The following is a 14,697-nucleotide window of genomic DNA, read 5'->3' on the forward strand; positions in this document are numbered from 1 at the left end:
AATGTGGTATAAGTAATAGCTCAGAGCACCTCTCTCTCCCTGTCTCTCTCCCCCTTTCCCAGTCAACAACACAAGCCAGACAGAAAAAGGGCACAAAACGCATCGCCACCCCTGCAAGATACCAACACCAACACAGCAAAGACTTGACTGCAATTACCAAACGGAAGACGATCTCGAGCTCTGCCTTCACATCTTCTTCCTCATCAGACCCCCGAGACGTTTTGCCACTCGACTACGACAATGTCACGCTCAACCCTCCAGAAGCTGGAGAAATGGTTGGGCGAGCACGAGGCCGGCGTCACCAAGGCCTTGACCGGTCCTTCCTGGCTCCGGGGCTCCGACAGTATCGATCTCTACAAAGTTGGCAAGTTCGGGGCGGCTGCAGTTGGACGGGTAATTATACCAACCCTTGCTTATTAGTAGTAGTCGAACATGTTCCTGCTTGCTAACTACTATCTTCTAGGGCGCAACGAACGAGGTTGACCTGGTCTTTGTATATTTTCCCACTGTTGGTAAATTCCATGACGGCCGCAACATGCTTGTGCAGACGCCGGCGTCGACGCTGACGCTGACGGTCAAAAACACACACCTCGTGTCGGACGAATACACGGTGGATGCAAACGAGCTTGTTGAAGCCGTTATGGGCCTCATCGCGCAGGGCGAAGCTCGCGGTTCGGTCAAGTGCAGCAAGCACATCAAGATCTGCCGGGACTGAAGCGTTTCTCGGCATCCTGGCATCTCGACCAGAGTGACGCTTTCAGAAATGCTGGACGAAGCAGGACAGACTGAAGTGTCCCACAGCGTCGGGTCGAACCACTTTTGCTCTATTCAATTTGTCCCCGAGGACATTGACGGCTTATTTTCTTGCGATTGTTTTTCTTTCCGTGACTGTCGACTTTCGCTTGTTGCAGACACAGCCCCTGGCGTGTCTCTCTTGGCCCGCTGGCTTCTGGCATGAAGCATGGCGTTTTCATGGTCATGGTTTGTCTTCGGACCCCTGTTTCCACATAAAAGAGGATCATCTGTGAGCAGTTTCTTTGAAAATAGGGAAAAGTATCAGGGAATCGGTACATTTCTGTTGGATCTTCTAGGCTTCCCGGGGCCTAGAGTGCCTTTGCGCGCAAGCACCTCTTCTCTGGCGGCGTGCAGCCCTTCTCTAGGCACCACGGCTGGGGACTCGGATATCTCGTGTCTGTGAGGTCGCCAGACAACTAGGCGACCACAGAGTATGTCCGCAATCTGGAAAACAAGATGTCATATAGCCTGTTGATCCTGGACACAGTGAACCAGAAGTGGAGGAACGTGGCCCTGATCAACCACATGATAATTCCAAGGACTGCAATAGCGAAGCTGGAGTTGGTTATTCTGACGGATGATGGAGTTCTAAGTTGGCGGTGTCTGTCGTGTGTCTTGCTTGCTTGTAAAGAGGTTATCAAGTACGGGGGAAATAGTAACATTCGTAAGCCAGGATTGCATACCTCTGACTCCAGACTAGAGGAACTCCTGTTGGATCCCTATGGTTTGCGTAGAAGTATATTCGAAGCCGTGGATCCAAGTTCCATTCTCTCTCCCCACGCCTCTTGATTCGTGTGACAAAACAGAAGTAAGACAAAACATTTCTATCCTAGAGGCATTCAAATCAGGCATTCTTAGAAAGAAAGTAAAAGGCCAAGAGGAAGGCAGCATGAAAACAAAAAGGGGGGGAAGAAGAAAAAAAATAAAAAAATTATAACAACCGAAGGGAATTGAGCCCTACGTGGGGGTCGAACCCACAACCTTGAGATTAAGAGTCTCACGCTCTACCGATTGAGCTAGCAAGGCGGCTGTTGTCGTTGCTAAGATTGCATTAGCTTCATCTATAAATGCAAGGCTTCGGGGGATTAGACAGCAGGTAACTACCTAACCTCAGCTACGGCTGTAAATTACCCCATTGGTTCCTAAACCTAGAATCTACATATCGCATTGGTTCAATTATTCTAGCTTCAGCGACTAACCAGCTTCCTGTTATTATTAGTACACTCACCTGTCTCTCCTCACCTAGGGTTCTACAACTATAAAAACCTCCATGCAAACTCAAGATGTGCCGCCGCCACTAGCATCAGTCTCACCTACACACCTGATAGTCCCAATATCATGCTTTGTTTGGATATCTTGGTTGTCACCCCAGAATCAAAACTAGCCATTGTCGACGCACCAGATTGAGGTGGCCTGGTGGCGAAGTCATAAGTCGACATGGCACGCTCGGGGTGAGACGAGGATATCGGATTATCAGATCTCAAATATCGAGTATCTCACATCATAATCATGGTGTAGATAGTTGTCGCTTCAATAGAGCTATGTAAGATGACAATCAGTGAAAATTAAAGTCGAGGCAGTCTCCCTAACACTCTAGAAAATCTAGTCTAATCAAAATCACCGACCTTCCTTGCACTTACACAACACCTACTGGGCAGTCCCATGCAAACCAACCACGCCACGTCCTCGGGAGCTTGCCCCAGCAGGGTCTGATACGCGAACTAACTATACAAAGTTGGATCCCGTCCTCTACTTTGTATAAACAACGCCTACAGTTAGGCGTGACCTAACAAGTCCACAAGTATCACATAATCACACCTTGCCAGATTCCCGAATCCAAGACAACCAACACTAATATCTCAACTGCTCGATAATCTCAGGAGAGTTGATAAACGCGCATCTCTCCCTCAACCTCTGGACACGCAGAGCCTTCTTCGCACGCGGCCCGTCAATAGCAGACAACCCCTCGTCCGGCCCCCCCGCGACGAAGATGCCGACCTCGTCCCGGTCCCCGGAGAATGCTGGCTCGAAGCCCCTGAACGTGTCGTGGCCCTCCAGCCCGGGCCTCCCGACGCCGGCGAACGTGGACCACGACCGCGAGCCCCGGTCCCTGAGCGCGTAGTCCTCGGGCGCGGGGTCGAACGGGTATCCGGCCGTGTCGTAGTGCGAGAGGTTGCCGAAGACGTAGGCGAACTCGGACGTGTGGATGGCGCCCAGGCCGGACTGGTTGTAGAGGTGCGCCAGGATGGGGTCCAGGATCGTCTGGTTCCAGTCGTACAGGTAGACGTCGTTGCCGGCCCGGGCGAGGTGCTCGCCGTACCACATCGGCTGGCAGGTCATGAGGATGTCGCGGAAGATCCGCGCCGAGCGGTAGAACTCGCTAGATAGGGATGCTGACTCGTCTGCCGGGAAGTCGGAGGCCGGGTAGAGCGAGAGGAGCCCGTTGATGTTCTCGCGGGTCAAGCCCGGGACGTAGGAAGAGATGAAGTTGTAGGTGTCGTCTGGGGTCTTGATGTCGAAGTCGGTGAAGAAGGTCACGTCGTCGTCGCACCACCCGATCATGGTCGTCACGTTGGCGAACCGGCCGGCCTCTATCAGCTGTGAGGGGGCGGCGGGGAGGAAATCGCCGTCGACGACGGGGAGCCAGATGTCGCCGATGTTGTGGACGATGTCGGACTGATACGTGGCCAACGACGCGTCGAGGAGGGTCTCCATGTCGAAGCCCCTCAGGCAGGCAACTGTTGCCTCCGAGTGCAGGCCAGTCGCATTGCAACCAATATAGTCGACCAGGGCCCCCATGGCATCAATAGTAAAATTCCCCGTAATGCCAGGCTCAAGAGCTTGGCTCTGGCATATTCCTTGCTGGAAGGGCACCGGCTTGCTGGCACCATAAGCCATGATCTGCATGCCGACGGACAGGCCTGATTTCTTGTCAGAAACAAGGAGACCCAGACTCGGGGAACAGAGTTTAGGCCAGTGAAGCAAACCGTACCTCCCGAAGACTGGCCGAAAATAGTGATTCTCTCCGGATCACCGCCGAAGTGTTCGATATTGTCCCTCACCCACTCGATAGCAAGTCGCTGGTCTCTCAGACCAGCGTTTTCCGAACCCTCGGACCTGAGGGCATCGGACTGCGCAAACCCGAAAACTGGAATCAGGATCAGCAACCGTTGTCTCGAACATGGAAGGGATTCGGGACCTCCTTACAGCCCAGGCGGTAGTTCAGCGCAACATGAATAACCGGCAGCCCATTCCGGACGGACTCGAGAACCATTCCGTCCGGCAAGATGGTGGGATCGTGGTTGTTGCCGGCCCAGAAGCTGCCGCCGTGGATATACACCAGGACAGGCAGCGGACCCTTGGCACACGCGCGCCTCGGCCTCGCCACGTTCAGGTTCAGGCAGTCCTCGGAGATGTCGGTGATGTTGCCCAGCGAGATGGGCGGAACCCATTGTCCGAGCTGCTGGGGACAAGAGGGGCCGTAGGATTTGGCACTGATGCTTCTTCCGGCGACGGGGACATGCGGCCTCGGGGGCTTGAAACGGTTTGCGCCTCCCGTGTCCAGGCCATATGGAATGTTGAGGAAAACTTCGATTCCATTCCGATCGAGTCCTTCGTATGTCACGTTGTGTCTTGAATCCACAACTTTGGGATCTGCAATCGTGGCACCGATGAAGAGCAGCAGCGCGATGCTAGCATGAACCAACGACTTCGTCATATTAGTTGCCTACAATTCCTGCACAATTTTACGAGAGCTGCAGTCGAGTGGTTGGGAGAAGGGACGGTTCGAGGGGTTGACGTCCGGCTGGCCAGCTTTTATTTTGATATCCTCCTGCATGGCGCCAATCATAGCCGTATAAGGGAGTACCCAAATTTCCGGCGGCGGTGATGTGCTTACTCTGTACAACTCGTAATGCAAGGGCATTACTCATCGCAAAAACCAAGCCGGAGACAATTCCCTGAACGCCGAATATCAACAAGTCAAAAGTTGACGAAACCGTGTGGTGTCATACGCAGTTTCTAGCTGCGTGGCTACGTGCCGTTGACTTGTAGACGCACGACCAGTCCTCGGCGTGGCACGCGATGAACCACAGGATCGTCCCGTTGGGCGGCGGGCTCTGCACGCAGAACTTCTCCACCGGGTCCGGGCAGTCGGGGCGTTCGTGGCGCTGTGCGGACGATGCGGCAGCGCAAAGTGTGGGGATGCCTTGGACGGATTCGCCCAGGGAGTTGGAGGCCAAGCTGAATAGACAAGGTTTGGTTGATCCCGCTCTGACGTCGACGTGCCGGGTGTTTGTTTATGCACCCCTGAAGGTTGGGAACCGTTCCCGACGGCTCGGTCCCAGCTGTTGACGGGCAGAAACACTGGCAGCCGGTGCTCCTGTTTGCACCTCCTCCACAGAAGCCATGTGACACCATTGGAACTGCCGCCATGAGACTTGAGTGAAGATTCATCATTGGACGTGGGCCATCGCCGACAATTCCCGTTCCGACTCCTACATAACCCACGCATTTGCAAGCGAATCTCCTTGGCGTTCAGTCATAACCACTTCCAAATCTTGCGAGTGCTACCAATCTAGGTATCCAGAAGCACGCCGTCCTAATCTTAACCAGACCAACACCGTCGCATCCGAAACAGGGTCCATCCCATTCAAGCACTCCCTTGGAAAACAGACCAGATCGACCCCGATGGAATCCCGTGGAAAACATGTCACCGCCCGTGTACTCCCATCCCCAGCGAGAATAAGTAATAAAAGGAGAAGAGGGAAAATGATGAGAGCGAGCGATGCTTCGTGGGGAAGCGACATCAGAAGACAACATGGGACACGCTCGCCCACGTCTTGCAGATCACGTTGGCAAACAAACCGAAGACGCCCAGGACAACAAAGATCTGGACCCACTCCCACCAGAACTGGGTGCGAACCTCGGTCTCGACGAATGGCCCCTCGCCCTTGGGCACGACCTCGCCGGGGCTGGGCGGGAACCGGCCGGTGGAGACGTACTGCTCCAGCAGCGCGTCCTTCTCGTACCACCTGTCGCGTAGCCACACCTCAAAGGAGGTCGCGTCGTCGAGCGGGATGTCGGCCACGCGGAAGCGGCGCCAGTAGAGGTTGACCGACTTTGGCGGACGGCCCTGGAAGTAGGTGCTCGAGAGGGAGAAGTACTGCTCGCCGAACTTGCCGCGACTGGGAGGGAACGCCAGTGTTAGCAGAGGATACCTTTTTTCGCATTTGCGTATAACCAAGAACTTACGGAATGCCCTCGTATGCGACCGTGCAGTCGTACACGTACTCGACTGTGCCCTGCAGTTCGCTGAGGCAAAAGTACATGCCAGTGCTCCGCGGGAGCAGGACGTGCTGCGTATCCTTGATGCCAACTTTGTCCGCCCACTTGGCCGACTTGTCCCGCCCGTTCTGCGACGCATTTGTTCCTTCCGGGAACAGCAACAACCACATGGGGTTGAGGAACTTCTTCCCGCTGGGGGCCGTGTGTTGCGTCTTGAGCTTGCCAAGGCGGTGGGCCATCCGCGGCTGGTCCACGGACATCTTGCGAGACATGAATATGAAGCCGTAGAACATCATGCCGGGGCCGATCACAGGGAGGTACTTGAGCGACTCCTTCAGGATGATGTACAGATATCCGTGCATCTGGGGGTTGTTTGCGTAGCCCACCCACCAGAGGTAGAGCCAGTCCGTGTAAATCTGGAACAGCGGCCAGTTAGTCCCATTGTACCTCCAGACGCGGCCAGGGCCCGGAAAGGGCGGAAACACACCTGATGATTCGCAATCATGACCATCCTTTCCGGGAAGGCGAACTCGACCCGGCCGTCACTCGTCTTCCTGATTTGCCCGGCCACAGACGCATCGCCGCTTATCCTGATCGTGGTCGGGCTCCACCAGTGCGTCATGGTCGTGACGAGCAGGCCGAAGGATTGTTTCGTCAACGTCATGTAGGTATCGTAAAGATCGCGGTTGACCCAGTACAGCGGCGCGCCGAGGATCTGCGTTATGTGGATGCTGCCGCACATCGAGTCAGCAGCGTTCTCGAGCTCCGGGGGGCACTCCCGGGGCGCGGGGGGGGGAATCCTACGCTATGCAGCACGATATGAAGTATATCCCGAACGACGCCCCTCTGAGCACCTGGATCAGCCGGCCGTGCTTCTCTTTCCCGGAAGGATGCGCATCTTTCGCCGGGATACTGGCAGCTGCTCCGGCGCCGAGGTTGGGGCCGGGAATGACGGGAGAATCCCGCTGGGTGGTGCGCTGGCGGAGCTCGGTAGCCATGGTGGCGGCGGTGCTCCGAAGATGCCGGATCTTGGGCTGGTGGCACGACGAAGGGTCTAGAAGAGGAGAGACAGAGCTGTATGGGGGGTATATAAACGGTGGATACAGCGCAAGAGGTAAGAGGGAAAGGCGGCCCAGGCAGGCAGACCTCGGGGGCTGTTGTGCCACGCAAGCAAGGTACCTATGTGTGGTTGGAGCTGTCGAGGGGAACGAAAGCGGCTGAGCTTCTACCGTTGCACGGTAGGCCTTTTTGGAAGGGCAGGGTAGGCAGAATCCATACCATATCCTAGAGCCACGACGCCATAAACAAAGAGGGCAAGGAGAGCAAAGAGGACAAAGAGCAGGGTTCGATCTTAGTGCTGTAGTGAATAGTTTCTTCCCCCCAAGATGCAGGCATCATCTACATTGAACCCTACCTCGGGGCGGGCCACGCGGGCAGGCAACAGAGAAAAGGGCACCAGCCCCGCTATGACTGCACCACGTGCCCCAGACAAGCTTCGATTGGCATGTGCTTCGAATGACATAACTTGGGGAAGAATAGGTGCCCGCTCATTGGTTGGTTGGTTTAACTTTCCTGGCTAACATCGGCTCCTCCAGCAGGTAATTTTCCCCAAGCTCAACCCGCCAACTCTGAACTCGAAACCTGCTGCCTCAACCCTGCTGCCAACAATACTTCCGGAGGGTTCTTCCCACGCTCGATGCGACGATGGCCATACCCTAACCATGGTATCCGGCAGTATTACAGACCCCAAATCTGCAACAGGTTTGATCATGTCGGCATGTCGTGGTCGCGACCTTTGCACTACGCCCTCTTTGGGAGCTCCACGACAGCAACAACCCCGGCCAGCATGAATAGACTAAGGTCTTCTAGGCATCGTCTCAGCTCCCCATGTCCTCTGCGGCGGGGCTTTTCGATGCCGTCGAGACCCTTCTGCTTATCGGCATCACGGAGTCAGATCTTGGATGTGGCGACACTCCCCGATCGCATCATCCCCAGCTACGATCAAACGCCTACATCGTCGCTCCTCTCGCTGCGATGGCCCCAACCACCGCGCAACATCCTCCTGATGCCGAAGTTGCATGCGTCGCACGTGACGGTATCGGCCGTCGAGTTTGCGAAGCACATACACAGCAACTACCCAGGCCTAAACCTCGTGTTCGAGCAGCGCATAGCCGAGAGCGTCCACGAACAGCTCCCGTTCCCCGTATACACCACGGCGCCTCATACAGTCGGAGGGGTATTTCCAAAGAAGGTCGACTTGGTAACAACATTGGGAGGAGACGGCACAATCCTCCGCGCCGCGAGTCTTTTCTCCATGGAGTCCAGCGTGCCGCCGATCCTGTCATTCAGCATGGGCTCGCTGGGGTTCTTAGGCGAATGGAGATTTGAGGAATACAAGCGCGCCTGGCGGGAAGCGTACATGAGTGGGAGCAATGTCGCAGCCGAAGACCTGGTCGCACCCCATACGCAGGCTGCGGCGACGACTGGACGGTCAAGGACAGCGACAGAAGATGACTACGGGGCCTCGAAGTTCGCCGGCTGGGAGAGCGTCCGTGGAAAGAGCATGGGCGTCACCCGGGCATCCAAGATCCTGCTGCGACATCGACTCAAGGTCGGCATCTATGACAGCAACGGGGTCAACATCAACGAGCAGGTGATGCCGACCTCGACAGCGGATCCAGACCTGCGGTTGCCCATAGACGGGCCAGGGTCCCCCCTGGGTCAGCAGCCCATGGCGAGCCCCGGCAAGAGAGAACCCAAGTCCATCCACGCCATCAACGAAGTCTCGATCGACCGCGGTGCTCACCCGCATCTCGCCATCATCGACATCTACGTCAACAACGCGTTCCTGACGGAGGCGGTGGCGGACGGCATCATCATAAGCACACCCACGGGGTCAACGGCCTACTCCCTCAGCGCGGGCGGGTCCATCGTGCACCCGCTCGTCAAGTCGCTGCTCATCACGCCCATCAGCGCGCGGAGCCTGAGCTTCCGGCCGCTGGTGCTGCCGCTCAACACCAAGGTGGTCCTCCGGCTCAGCAAGCGCAACCGCGGCCGCGAGCTCCCCGTCAGCATCGACGGGAAGCGGAGGGCCGGCGTCGGCATCGGCATGGAGATCCGAATCGAGGGCGAGAGGCTGCACCGGACCGGCGACGCGGGCACCTGGCAGGGCGGCGTGCCGTGCGTGATACGCGCACCCGGGAAGGGCGGGGACGGCGCCGATGGCATCGCCGAGGACGACGACTCGTGGGTCGGTGGGCTGAATGGGCTGCTCAAGTTCAACTATCCCTTTGGGGAGGTGCAATAAGCGGGGATTCTGCTGTATTGCTGGCATATGGGTTGTGTATGTATATTTGCGGTCGATACCCTTGAAGCATATATGGATGGGAAGTTTTATATCTAGGCGCGTGGCTGCCTCCAACACGGTCGTGCAAACTGCACAAGTCTCTCCTGATGGTGCCCATCTGCTTTCCCATACATATCTGATTTACTGCATTTGATTTAATCACTCTTTACGCCTTTTAGATCAATTGATCAGCCAGTCTGCAACGCCAGCTTCCTGTCCTCGGGGATTTGAGGTTGAAAAAAGGCCAGGCAAGATCGCCAACGCTAGGCTTAGATAAGCCTAGCCTAGCTATTCTTAGCGTCGGTCAAAATTTTCTGAGTAGATACCTACGGTGAGTAATAATAAGGATCCCTTCGTCCTCCAAGGCACATCACAGATCCCACATCCCACTTAACGCTTCCCACCTCACGCGCCGCAACAATACTTGCAATCATGTCTTCCGACAAACGAGTCTGCCTGTAAGAGATTTCTCATACTCATCCATATTGGGACCTAGGCTAATATTGCTTACAGCGCCTACTCTGGAGGTACGCGCTTCATTCGCTGTCCCTCCCTCCCTCCGATGATCGCCCGATGAACCCCCCGATAGGCCCCACGATGGACCTCGAGTGCTAATGCCACGCAGGTCTTGACACCTCGACTATCCTCAAGTGGCTCATTCTCGAGGTAAACATCTCTTCGAAGTCTCGTCTTGTATCGATTGCCTTGCTGACGTATTCTTCATCATAGGGCTACACCGTCGTCGTATGTTCCTTCTCGTCCTAATCGATCTCGAACCCAATGCTGACCCAGACCGCCTCCAGGCCTTCCTCGCCGATGTAGGCCAGGTTGAAGATTTCGCTGAGGTCGAGAAGAAGGCTCTGGCTCTCGGTGCCGAGCGCATGGTTATCGATAACCTGCAGCAGGAATTTGTCGACGAGCTCATCTTCCGCGCCATCCAATGTATGTCATCTTGCCCGCCCTTGTCCAGACATAGCGGTGGGCGAGGGTTTCTTAGTAGAGATGACTGACACCAGTGAACAACAGGCAACGCGATATATGAGGACCGGTGAGTCCTATCCTCCGACCCCCTTCCTTTGGCCACCTCTAACTTACAATGCTGTTAGATATCTCCTTGGAACCAGCCTTGCTCGTCCAGTCATTGCTCGGGCGCAGGTCCGAGCTGCTCACAAGTACAACTGCAAGATTCTCAGCCACGGTTGCACAGGCAAGGGCGTACGTTATTCCTCCCCCAAGCTTTTGTAAAGTCCCTGCTAATGTTGTGTAGAATGAGTACGTCCTTGCGGAATATCATTGGCCAATCGTCAGGGAGACTGACAAACCGCAGCCAGGTCCGCTTCGAACTAGCTTGGAAAGCATGCGATCCTGTTAGTATAGCCTGCTCGCCGAACCGTCCGCAACAGGGAAACTGACCAAGTCCTACCAGAGTCTCTCCGTTGTCATTCCTTGGAGGATGCCATCCTTCTTCAACCGCTTCCAGTGAGCTTTGGTGATCACATCTTGTTCGACAATCTCTGATATATGATAATAGGGGCCGACAAGACCTCCTAAAGTTCGCCGCGGAGAACAACATACCCGTCTCGTCCACTCCCAAGGCTCCTTGGTCTCAAGATGGTGCGTCACGGAGCCAAATATACATCTAACGACGCTTTGTCTTTCTGACCTTCGATTAGATAACCTGGCACACTGCAGCTACGAAAGTGGAATTCTTGAGAAGCCAGATATGCCTGCGCCTAAAAATGTCTGGACCCGAACTGTTGGTGCGTACAACTTACATTACCCCTAACTGACCGCGGTTTAGTGTGGTGTAGGAATCAACTGATCCCTGTGGTATTTAGACCCCCTCGACGCGCCCGATGTCCCGACCAAGTTCTCCATCACGTTCAGGGAGGGCATCCCTGTCAAGCTCGAGGTGGAGGGCGGCGAGACCGTCACTGGTTCGCTCGAGCTCTTCAAGGCTCTCAATGAGATTGCCGGCCGCAACGGTGTTGGAAGGGTAGATATTGTTGAGTCTCGGTTGGTATCCTCTCCCTGAGGCTCTCTTGCTCTTGTACTGACAGCCCTATCGATTCATCTCGCTCAAGTCGAGGGGCTGCTACGATTCCCCTGCCTTGACCGTGCTCCGTCTCGCACACATCGATATCGAGGGTATAACTGTCGACTCCAAGGTCAAGTCAATCACGTCCTGGATTGGAAATGAGTGGTCCCAATGCCTCTATAATGGTATGTTTGTCGCCTGTCTTGCTCTCTTACTCCTTCCTCTCTAACATATGATTTAGGCATGTACTTCTCCCCTGAGCGTGAACTCCTCGGTACGTCTTGAAACTATCCATAGTCGACACTGTTGATCCAATTCTCGCTAACTATAACCCCTAGAAAACTCCATCGTATTCAGCCAAAAGCACGTCCATGGCAAGGTTAACATGATGGTCTACAAGGGCGCAGCTCACGTCCTTTCCCGGTCCGCGCCTGAGAGCAATCTATACAGTGAGGAACAGGCTAGCATGGACACCCTCGAAGGTTTCAGCCCGGAGGATACCACTGGCTTCATTGCCATCCAGGCGATCCGACTGGAGAAGTATGGTGCGGCCAAGATCCAGCGGGGTGAACCCCTCTCATAGAGGAGCCTGGCTACCTTGACGAGCGAAGGGAAACACTGGGGATTCGTGGGGAGGGGAAGAGTAAAAGACCGCCATGCCCATGCACGCTTAGATAAAAGTAGAAACCGGAATTAGCATCGTAGCTGTGAAAACCCGAACCCATGCGCACCCAAGTCCACTTGCTATATTGTGGGTAGAAAGGAATAGACACTGCAATAACTGGCTTGAATTCTACATAACCATTGACGTGGTTGACACTGTCAGCAATCTCCTTCCTGCCTTGGTAGAGTCCAGGCCGTCGCTTTGATCTGTCTTGAACCCTTCTTTCTTCCCTTTAATATCCGGGTTCTGTCGATACAGTCTTCGAGTCCACGTCGAATACATTCTGGTGAAGCTTCCTCATTATACTGGATAGAATTCGAAAAGTCCAAGGGCGGTGCTGCGCCAGCTGACTCTGTCCACAGAGACTGGAGTGAACGGTCAAAGTCTCCTGGGGATTTCTAACCATACCAGATGCTGCGAAAGGGGCTTCCACAGTCGTAGAAGCTAATGCATCGTAACGGTCAATATCAGAAGGCCAGCTATAATCTCCCTGAGGGTGGCCCCCGAGAACCGGTCGAGTCCGACCTCATTGAACTGCTCTGTCCAATGTACACAATGTCTTTCGCCTTGTCATCGGTCTGATGCCCATGAAGTGCGTATATGCCGTGCCGGTCACGTTCGGGATACCCTCTCCTTGCTGGCTCAGCGAAAAGGTCTCGAGAATGCTGAAAATGCGCTCAGTTCTGCCTTGGCCAAGAGCAGCGCGAGTTCTAAGAGACCTGACGTGTAGATACAGCAAGAATTCCGATAAAGCATTGAGTATTCTTACAGATGAGTTCGCCTTCAGCCAACGGAGCATGTGTCTAGAGAAAAGCGAGCCCGCCACTGAGCTCTCTGTGGTTGCTAGGGCAGCGTCGAACAATCCAATTGCTCGGCTTCTTGAATCAAGTCTAGGCTTACAGAGTAAGCTCTATAAGAGTCATTCCCATTCGGAGAAAAGAGATAAAACCTCTAGCCGGCTTCATTTCACGTTCAGGACTGCGCATGCTAGTTAGATATTAGTTGAAACTCACTCAATTTTGGACTGCCACGCTTTGATCATTGTCTCCAAAACAAAGATTCTCTGCTTTCCGCCGAGGTACCGTCTCGGCGTTTCGAGATGGGCCGATCATGTCGAATTGTTGTACCGAGCCCGCCCGATGCAAGCTGTACGGCGAAGTCTGACCGCAGCCGGTGGGAAAGTTGGCCCGCATCAACACGGCATCTGACACGTCCAGTTTTCGACAAGCTGCGACTCCATTCAATCCACCAAACTACAAGATAAAGAGTGCCCCTCTCCCCGTGAAAGCGACCAAGTTTGGATGACACCCACCCAAGCCACCATCCACCATGACCTCCACCACCACCCCAGACAAAGACCTCCTAACCCGCCTATCATCAACCCCCCTAGACACCCCCATCCCTGCGGACCTCCTCGCCACCGCCCTCTCCGCCCCGCCCTTCGCCCCCTCCATCCCGGGCTCCCTCAACCTCCGCGACGTGGGCGCCCTGTTCCCCTCCCACGTGCGCCCCGGCGCCGCCTTCCGGTCGGGGACGCTCGACAACCGCGCAGAGCAGGGGCAGCACCTGTCGTCCCTGCTGCGCTCGCGCCTCGGCGTGTCGCGCGTGTATGACTTCCGGCGCGCCGACGAGAAGGGACGGCAGCGCAGCGGCGCCGCCGGGGGAGAGGAGGAGGAGGAGGAGGAGGAGGTTGTTGAGGTGCTGGCGTGCCCGTACATGGATGGCGCGGAGGTGCCGCGGCCGGTTGTGGTTGGGGACTTTGCGGCGGGGGAGGGCGGGGTGCTTGGGGTGGGGTATCGGGATATGTATGATGATATCTTGCGGGGGTACAGGACTGGGTTTAGGATGGTTTTTGAGGGGTTGCGGACTGTGGCGGAGGGGGAGGCGGTGCTGTTCCATTGCACAGGTGATTGAGTCCCCGATGGTTTTGGTTTATCCTCTCCTGCTTGCTGCCCCTTACCCTTGCTCCGGATTGATTACCGTCTTTGGCGGGTGCACCATTGGAAGAAGGCATGCATCGGTGCTGACAAGCTCGCCCAACCCACAGGTGGAAAGGACCGCACCGGCGTCATGTCGGCGCTCATCCTCGACCTGATGGGCGTCCCCGCCGAGCAGATCGCGCAGGAATACGCCCTCACGCGCATCGGCACCGAGCCCTTCCGCGAGATGCTCCTGCCCATCGTCCTCAAGGCCTACGGCGCTGGAGCCGCCGTGGCCGGCGGCGGTGGTGCCGCTGATCTGAACACCCCCGGGATGCGGGAGTTCCTGTCCACGGACGCGGCGGTCATGGTCGACTTTGTGGGCCGTCTGCGGAGGGAGCACGGCGGCGCGGAGGGGTACTTGAGGGATAGCTTGGGGTTTTCGGAGAAGGAGGTTGCGCAGATACGCGAGAGGCTGAGGCCGAAGGGAGGGGAAGGTGCTGGGGGTTTGTAGGTCTGACTGTCCTTTGCGCCCGTGATGGTTATCACTGCCGGAAATGGCTTATGTGCGACATCTCTAGAATGACCATTTCATAGCCTCGTACACGGCCTTCACTGACCCTCTTATACCAGTGACTAGCAGTCAGAA

General features: G+C 55.7%; 6 protein-coding genes across 6 annotated transcripts; 3 read left to right on the forward strand and 3 right to left on the reverse strand.

The window, feature by feature from the left end:
* Nucleotides 1-2,424: 2,424 nt before the first annotated feature.
* On the reverse strand, nt 2,425-4,670 carry QBC33DRAFT_280976 (Alpha/Beta hydrolase protein). Its single transcript, XM_060423238.1, has 3 exons — nt 4,003-4,670; nt 3,788-3,943; nt 2,425-3,716 (listed from the first exon to the last, which is right to left on the reverse strand). The coding sequence occupies exons 1-3, from the start codon at nt 4,511-4,513 to the stop codon at nt 2,647-2,649; spliced, it is 1,737 nt and encodes a 578-aa protein (XP_060286934.1). The 5' UTR covers nt 4,514-4,670; the 3' UTR covers nt 2,425-2,646.
* Nucleotides 4,671-5,602: 932 nt separating this feature from the next.
* QBC33DRAFT_445524 (acyltransferase-domain-containing protein) lies at nt 5,603-7,079 on the reverse strand (the record flags this gene model as incomplete). Its single annotated transcript, XM_060424334.1, has 4 exons — nt 5,603-5,981; nt 6,049-6,497; nt 6,569-6,812; nt 6,886-7,079. 4 exons carry the CDS (start codon nt 7,077-7,079, stop codon nt 5,603-5,605), a joined length of 1,266 nt encoding a protein of 421 aa, XP_060286935.1.
* A 581-nt stretch (nt 7,080-7,660) lies between these two features.
* On the forward strand, nt 7,661-9,758 carry QBC33DRAFT_529076 (ATP-NAD kinase). Its single transcript, XM_060427111.1, has one exon. The coding sequence runs from the start codon at nt 7,778-7,780 to the stop codon at nt 9,386-9,388; it is 1,611 nt and encodes a 536-aa protein (XP_060286936.1). The 5' UTR covers nt 7,661-7,777; the 3' UTR covers nt 9,389-9,758.
* Nucleotides 9,759-9,787: 29 nt separating this feature from the next.
* Nucleotides 9,788-12,266, forward strand: QBC33DRAFT_529079 (argininosuccinate synthase). Its single transcript, XM_060427112.1, has 16 exons — nt 9,788-9,885; nt 9,941-9,954; nt 10,053-10,093; nt 10,157-10,171; nt 10,231-10,369; nt 10,454-10,475; nt 10,534-10,642; nt 10,695-10,699; nt 10,755-10,794; nt 10,854-10,906; nt 10,959-11,041; nt 11,101-11,187; nt 11,266-11,440; nt 11,493-11,650; nt 11,707-11,739; nt 11,804-12,266. The coding sequence occupies exons 1-16, from the start codon at nt 9,860-9,862 to the stop codon at nt 12,046-12,048; spliced, it is 1,245 nt and encodes a 414-aa protein (XP_060286937.1). The 5' UTR covers nt 9,788-9,859; the 3' UTR covers nt 12,049-12,266.
* QBC33DRAFT_529082 (uncharacterized protein) lies at nt 12,192-13,118 on the reverse strand. Its single transcript, XM_060427113.1, has one exon. It carries the CDS (start codon nt 12,926-12,928, stop codon nt 12,656-12,658), a length of 273 nt encoding a protein of 90 aa, XP_060286938.1. The 5' UTR covers nt 12,929-13,118; the 3' UTR covers nt 12,192-12,655.
* A 340-nt stretch (nt 13,119-13,458) lies between these two features.
* Nucleotides 13,459-14,562, forward strand: QBC33DRAFT_556204 (protein-tyrosine phosphatase; the record flags this gene model as incomplete). The annotated part of the gene is made up of 2 exons (XM_060429703.1): nt 13,459-14,035; nt 14,177-14,562. The coding sequence occupies 2 exons, from the start codon at nt 13,459-13,461 to the stop codon at nt 14,560-14,562; spliced, it is 963 nt and encodes a 320-aa protein (XP_060286939.1).
* Between the last annotated feature and the right edge of the window lie 135 nt (nt 14,563-14,697).

The sequence above is a fragment of the Phialemonium atrogriseum genome (assembly GCF_030411735.1).
Source record: "Phialemonium atrogriseum strain 8032-3 unplaced genomic scaffold QBC33scaffold_4, whole genome shotgun sequence".
NCBI classification, from domain to species: Eukaryota; Fungi; Ascomycota; class Sordariomycetes; order Cephalothecales; family Cephalothecaceae; genus Phialemonium; species Phialemonium atrogriseum.

Coding starts and splice junctions, on each gene's coding strand:
- QBC33DRAFT_280976 (XM_060423238.1), bottom strand. CDS start 4,513: ATGACGAAGTCGTTGGTTCATGCTAGCATCGCGCTGCTGCTCTTCATC. Junction 3,944..4,002: donor GCTGAACTACCGCCTGGGCT/GTAAGGAGGTCC, acceptor TCCTGATTCCAG/TTTTCGGGTTTGCGCAGTCC. Junction 3,717..3,787: donor TTTCGGCCAGTCTTCGGGAG/GTACGGTTTGCT, acceptor ACAAGAAATCAG/GCCTGTCCGTCGGCATGCAG.
- QBC33DRAFT_529076 (XM_060427111.1), top strand. CDS start 7,778: ATGCGACGATGGCCATACCCTAACCATGGTATCCGGCAGTATTACAGA.
- QBC33DRAFT_529079 (XM_060427112.1), top strand. CDS start 9,860: ATGTCTTCCGACAAACGAGTCTGCCT. Junction 10,476..10,533: donor AACGCGATATATGAGGACCG/GTGAGTCCTATC, acceptor CAATGCTGTTAG/ATATCTCCTTGGAACCAGCC. Junction 10,795..10,853: donor CTTGGAAAGCATGCGATCCT/GTTAGTATAGCC, acceptor AAGTCCTACCAG/AGTCTCTCCGTTGTCATTCC.
- QBC33DRAFT_529082 (XM_060427113.1), bottom strand. CDS start 12,928: ATGCTCCGTTGGCTGAAGGCGAACTCATCTGTAAGAATACTCAATGCT.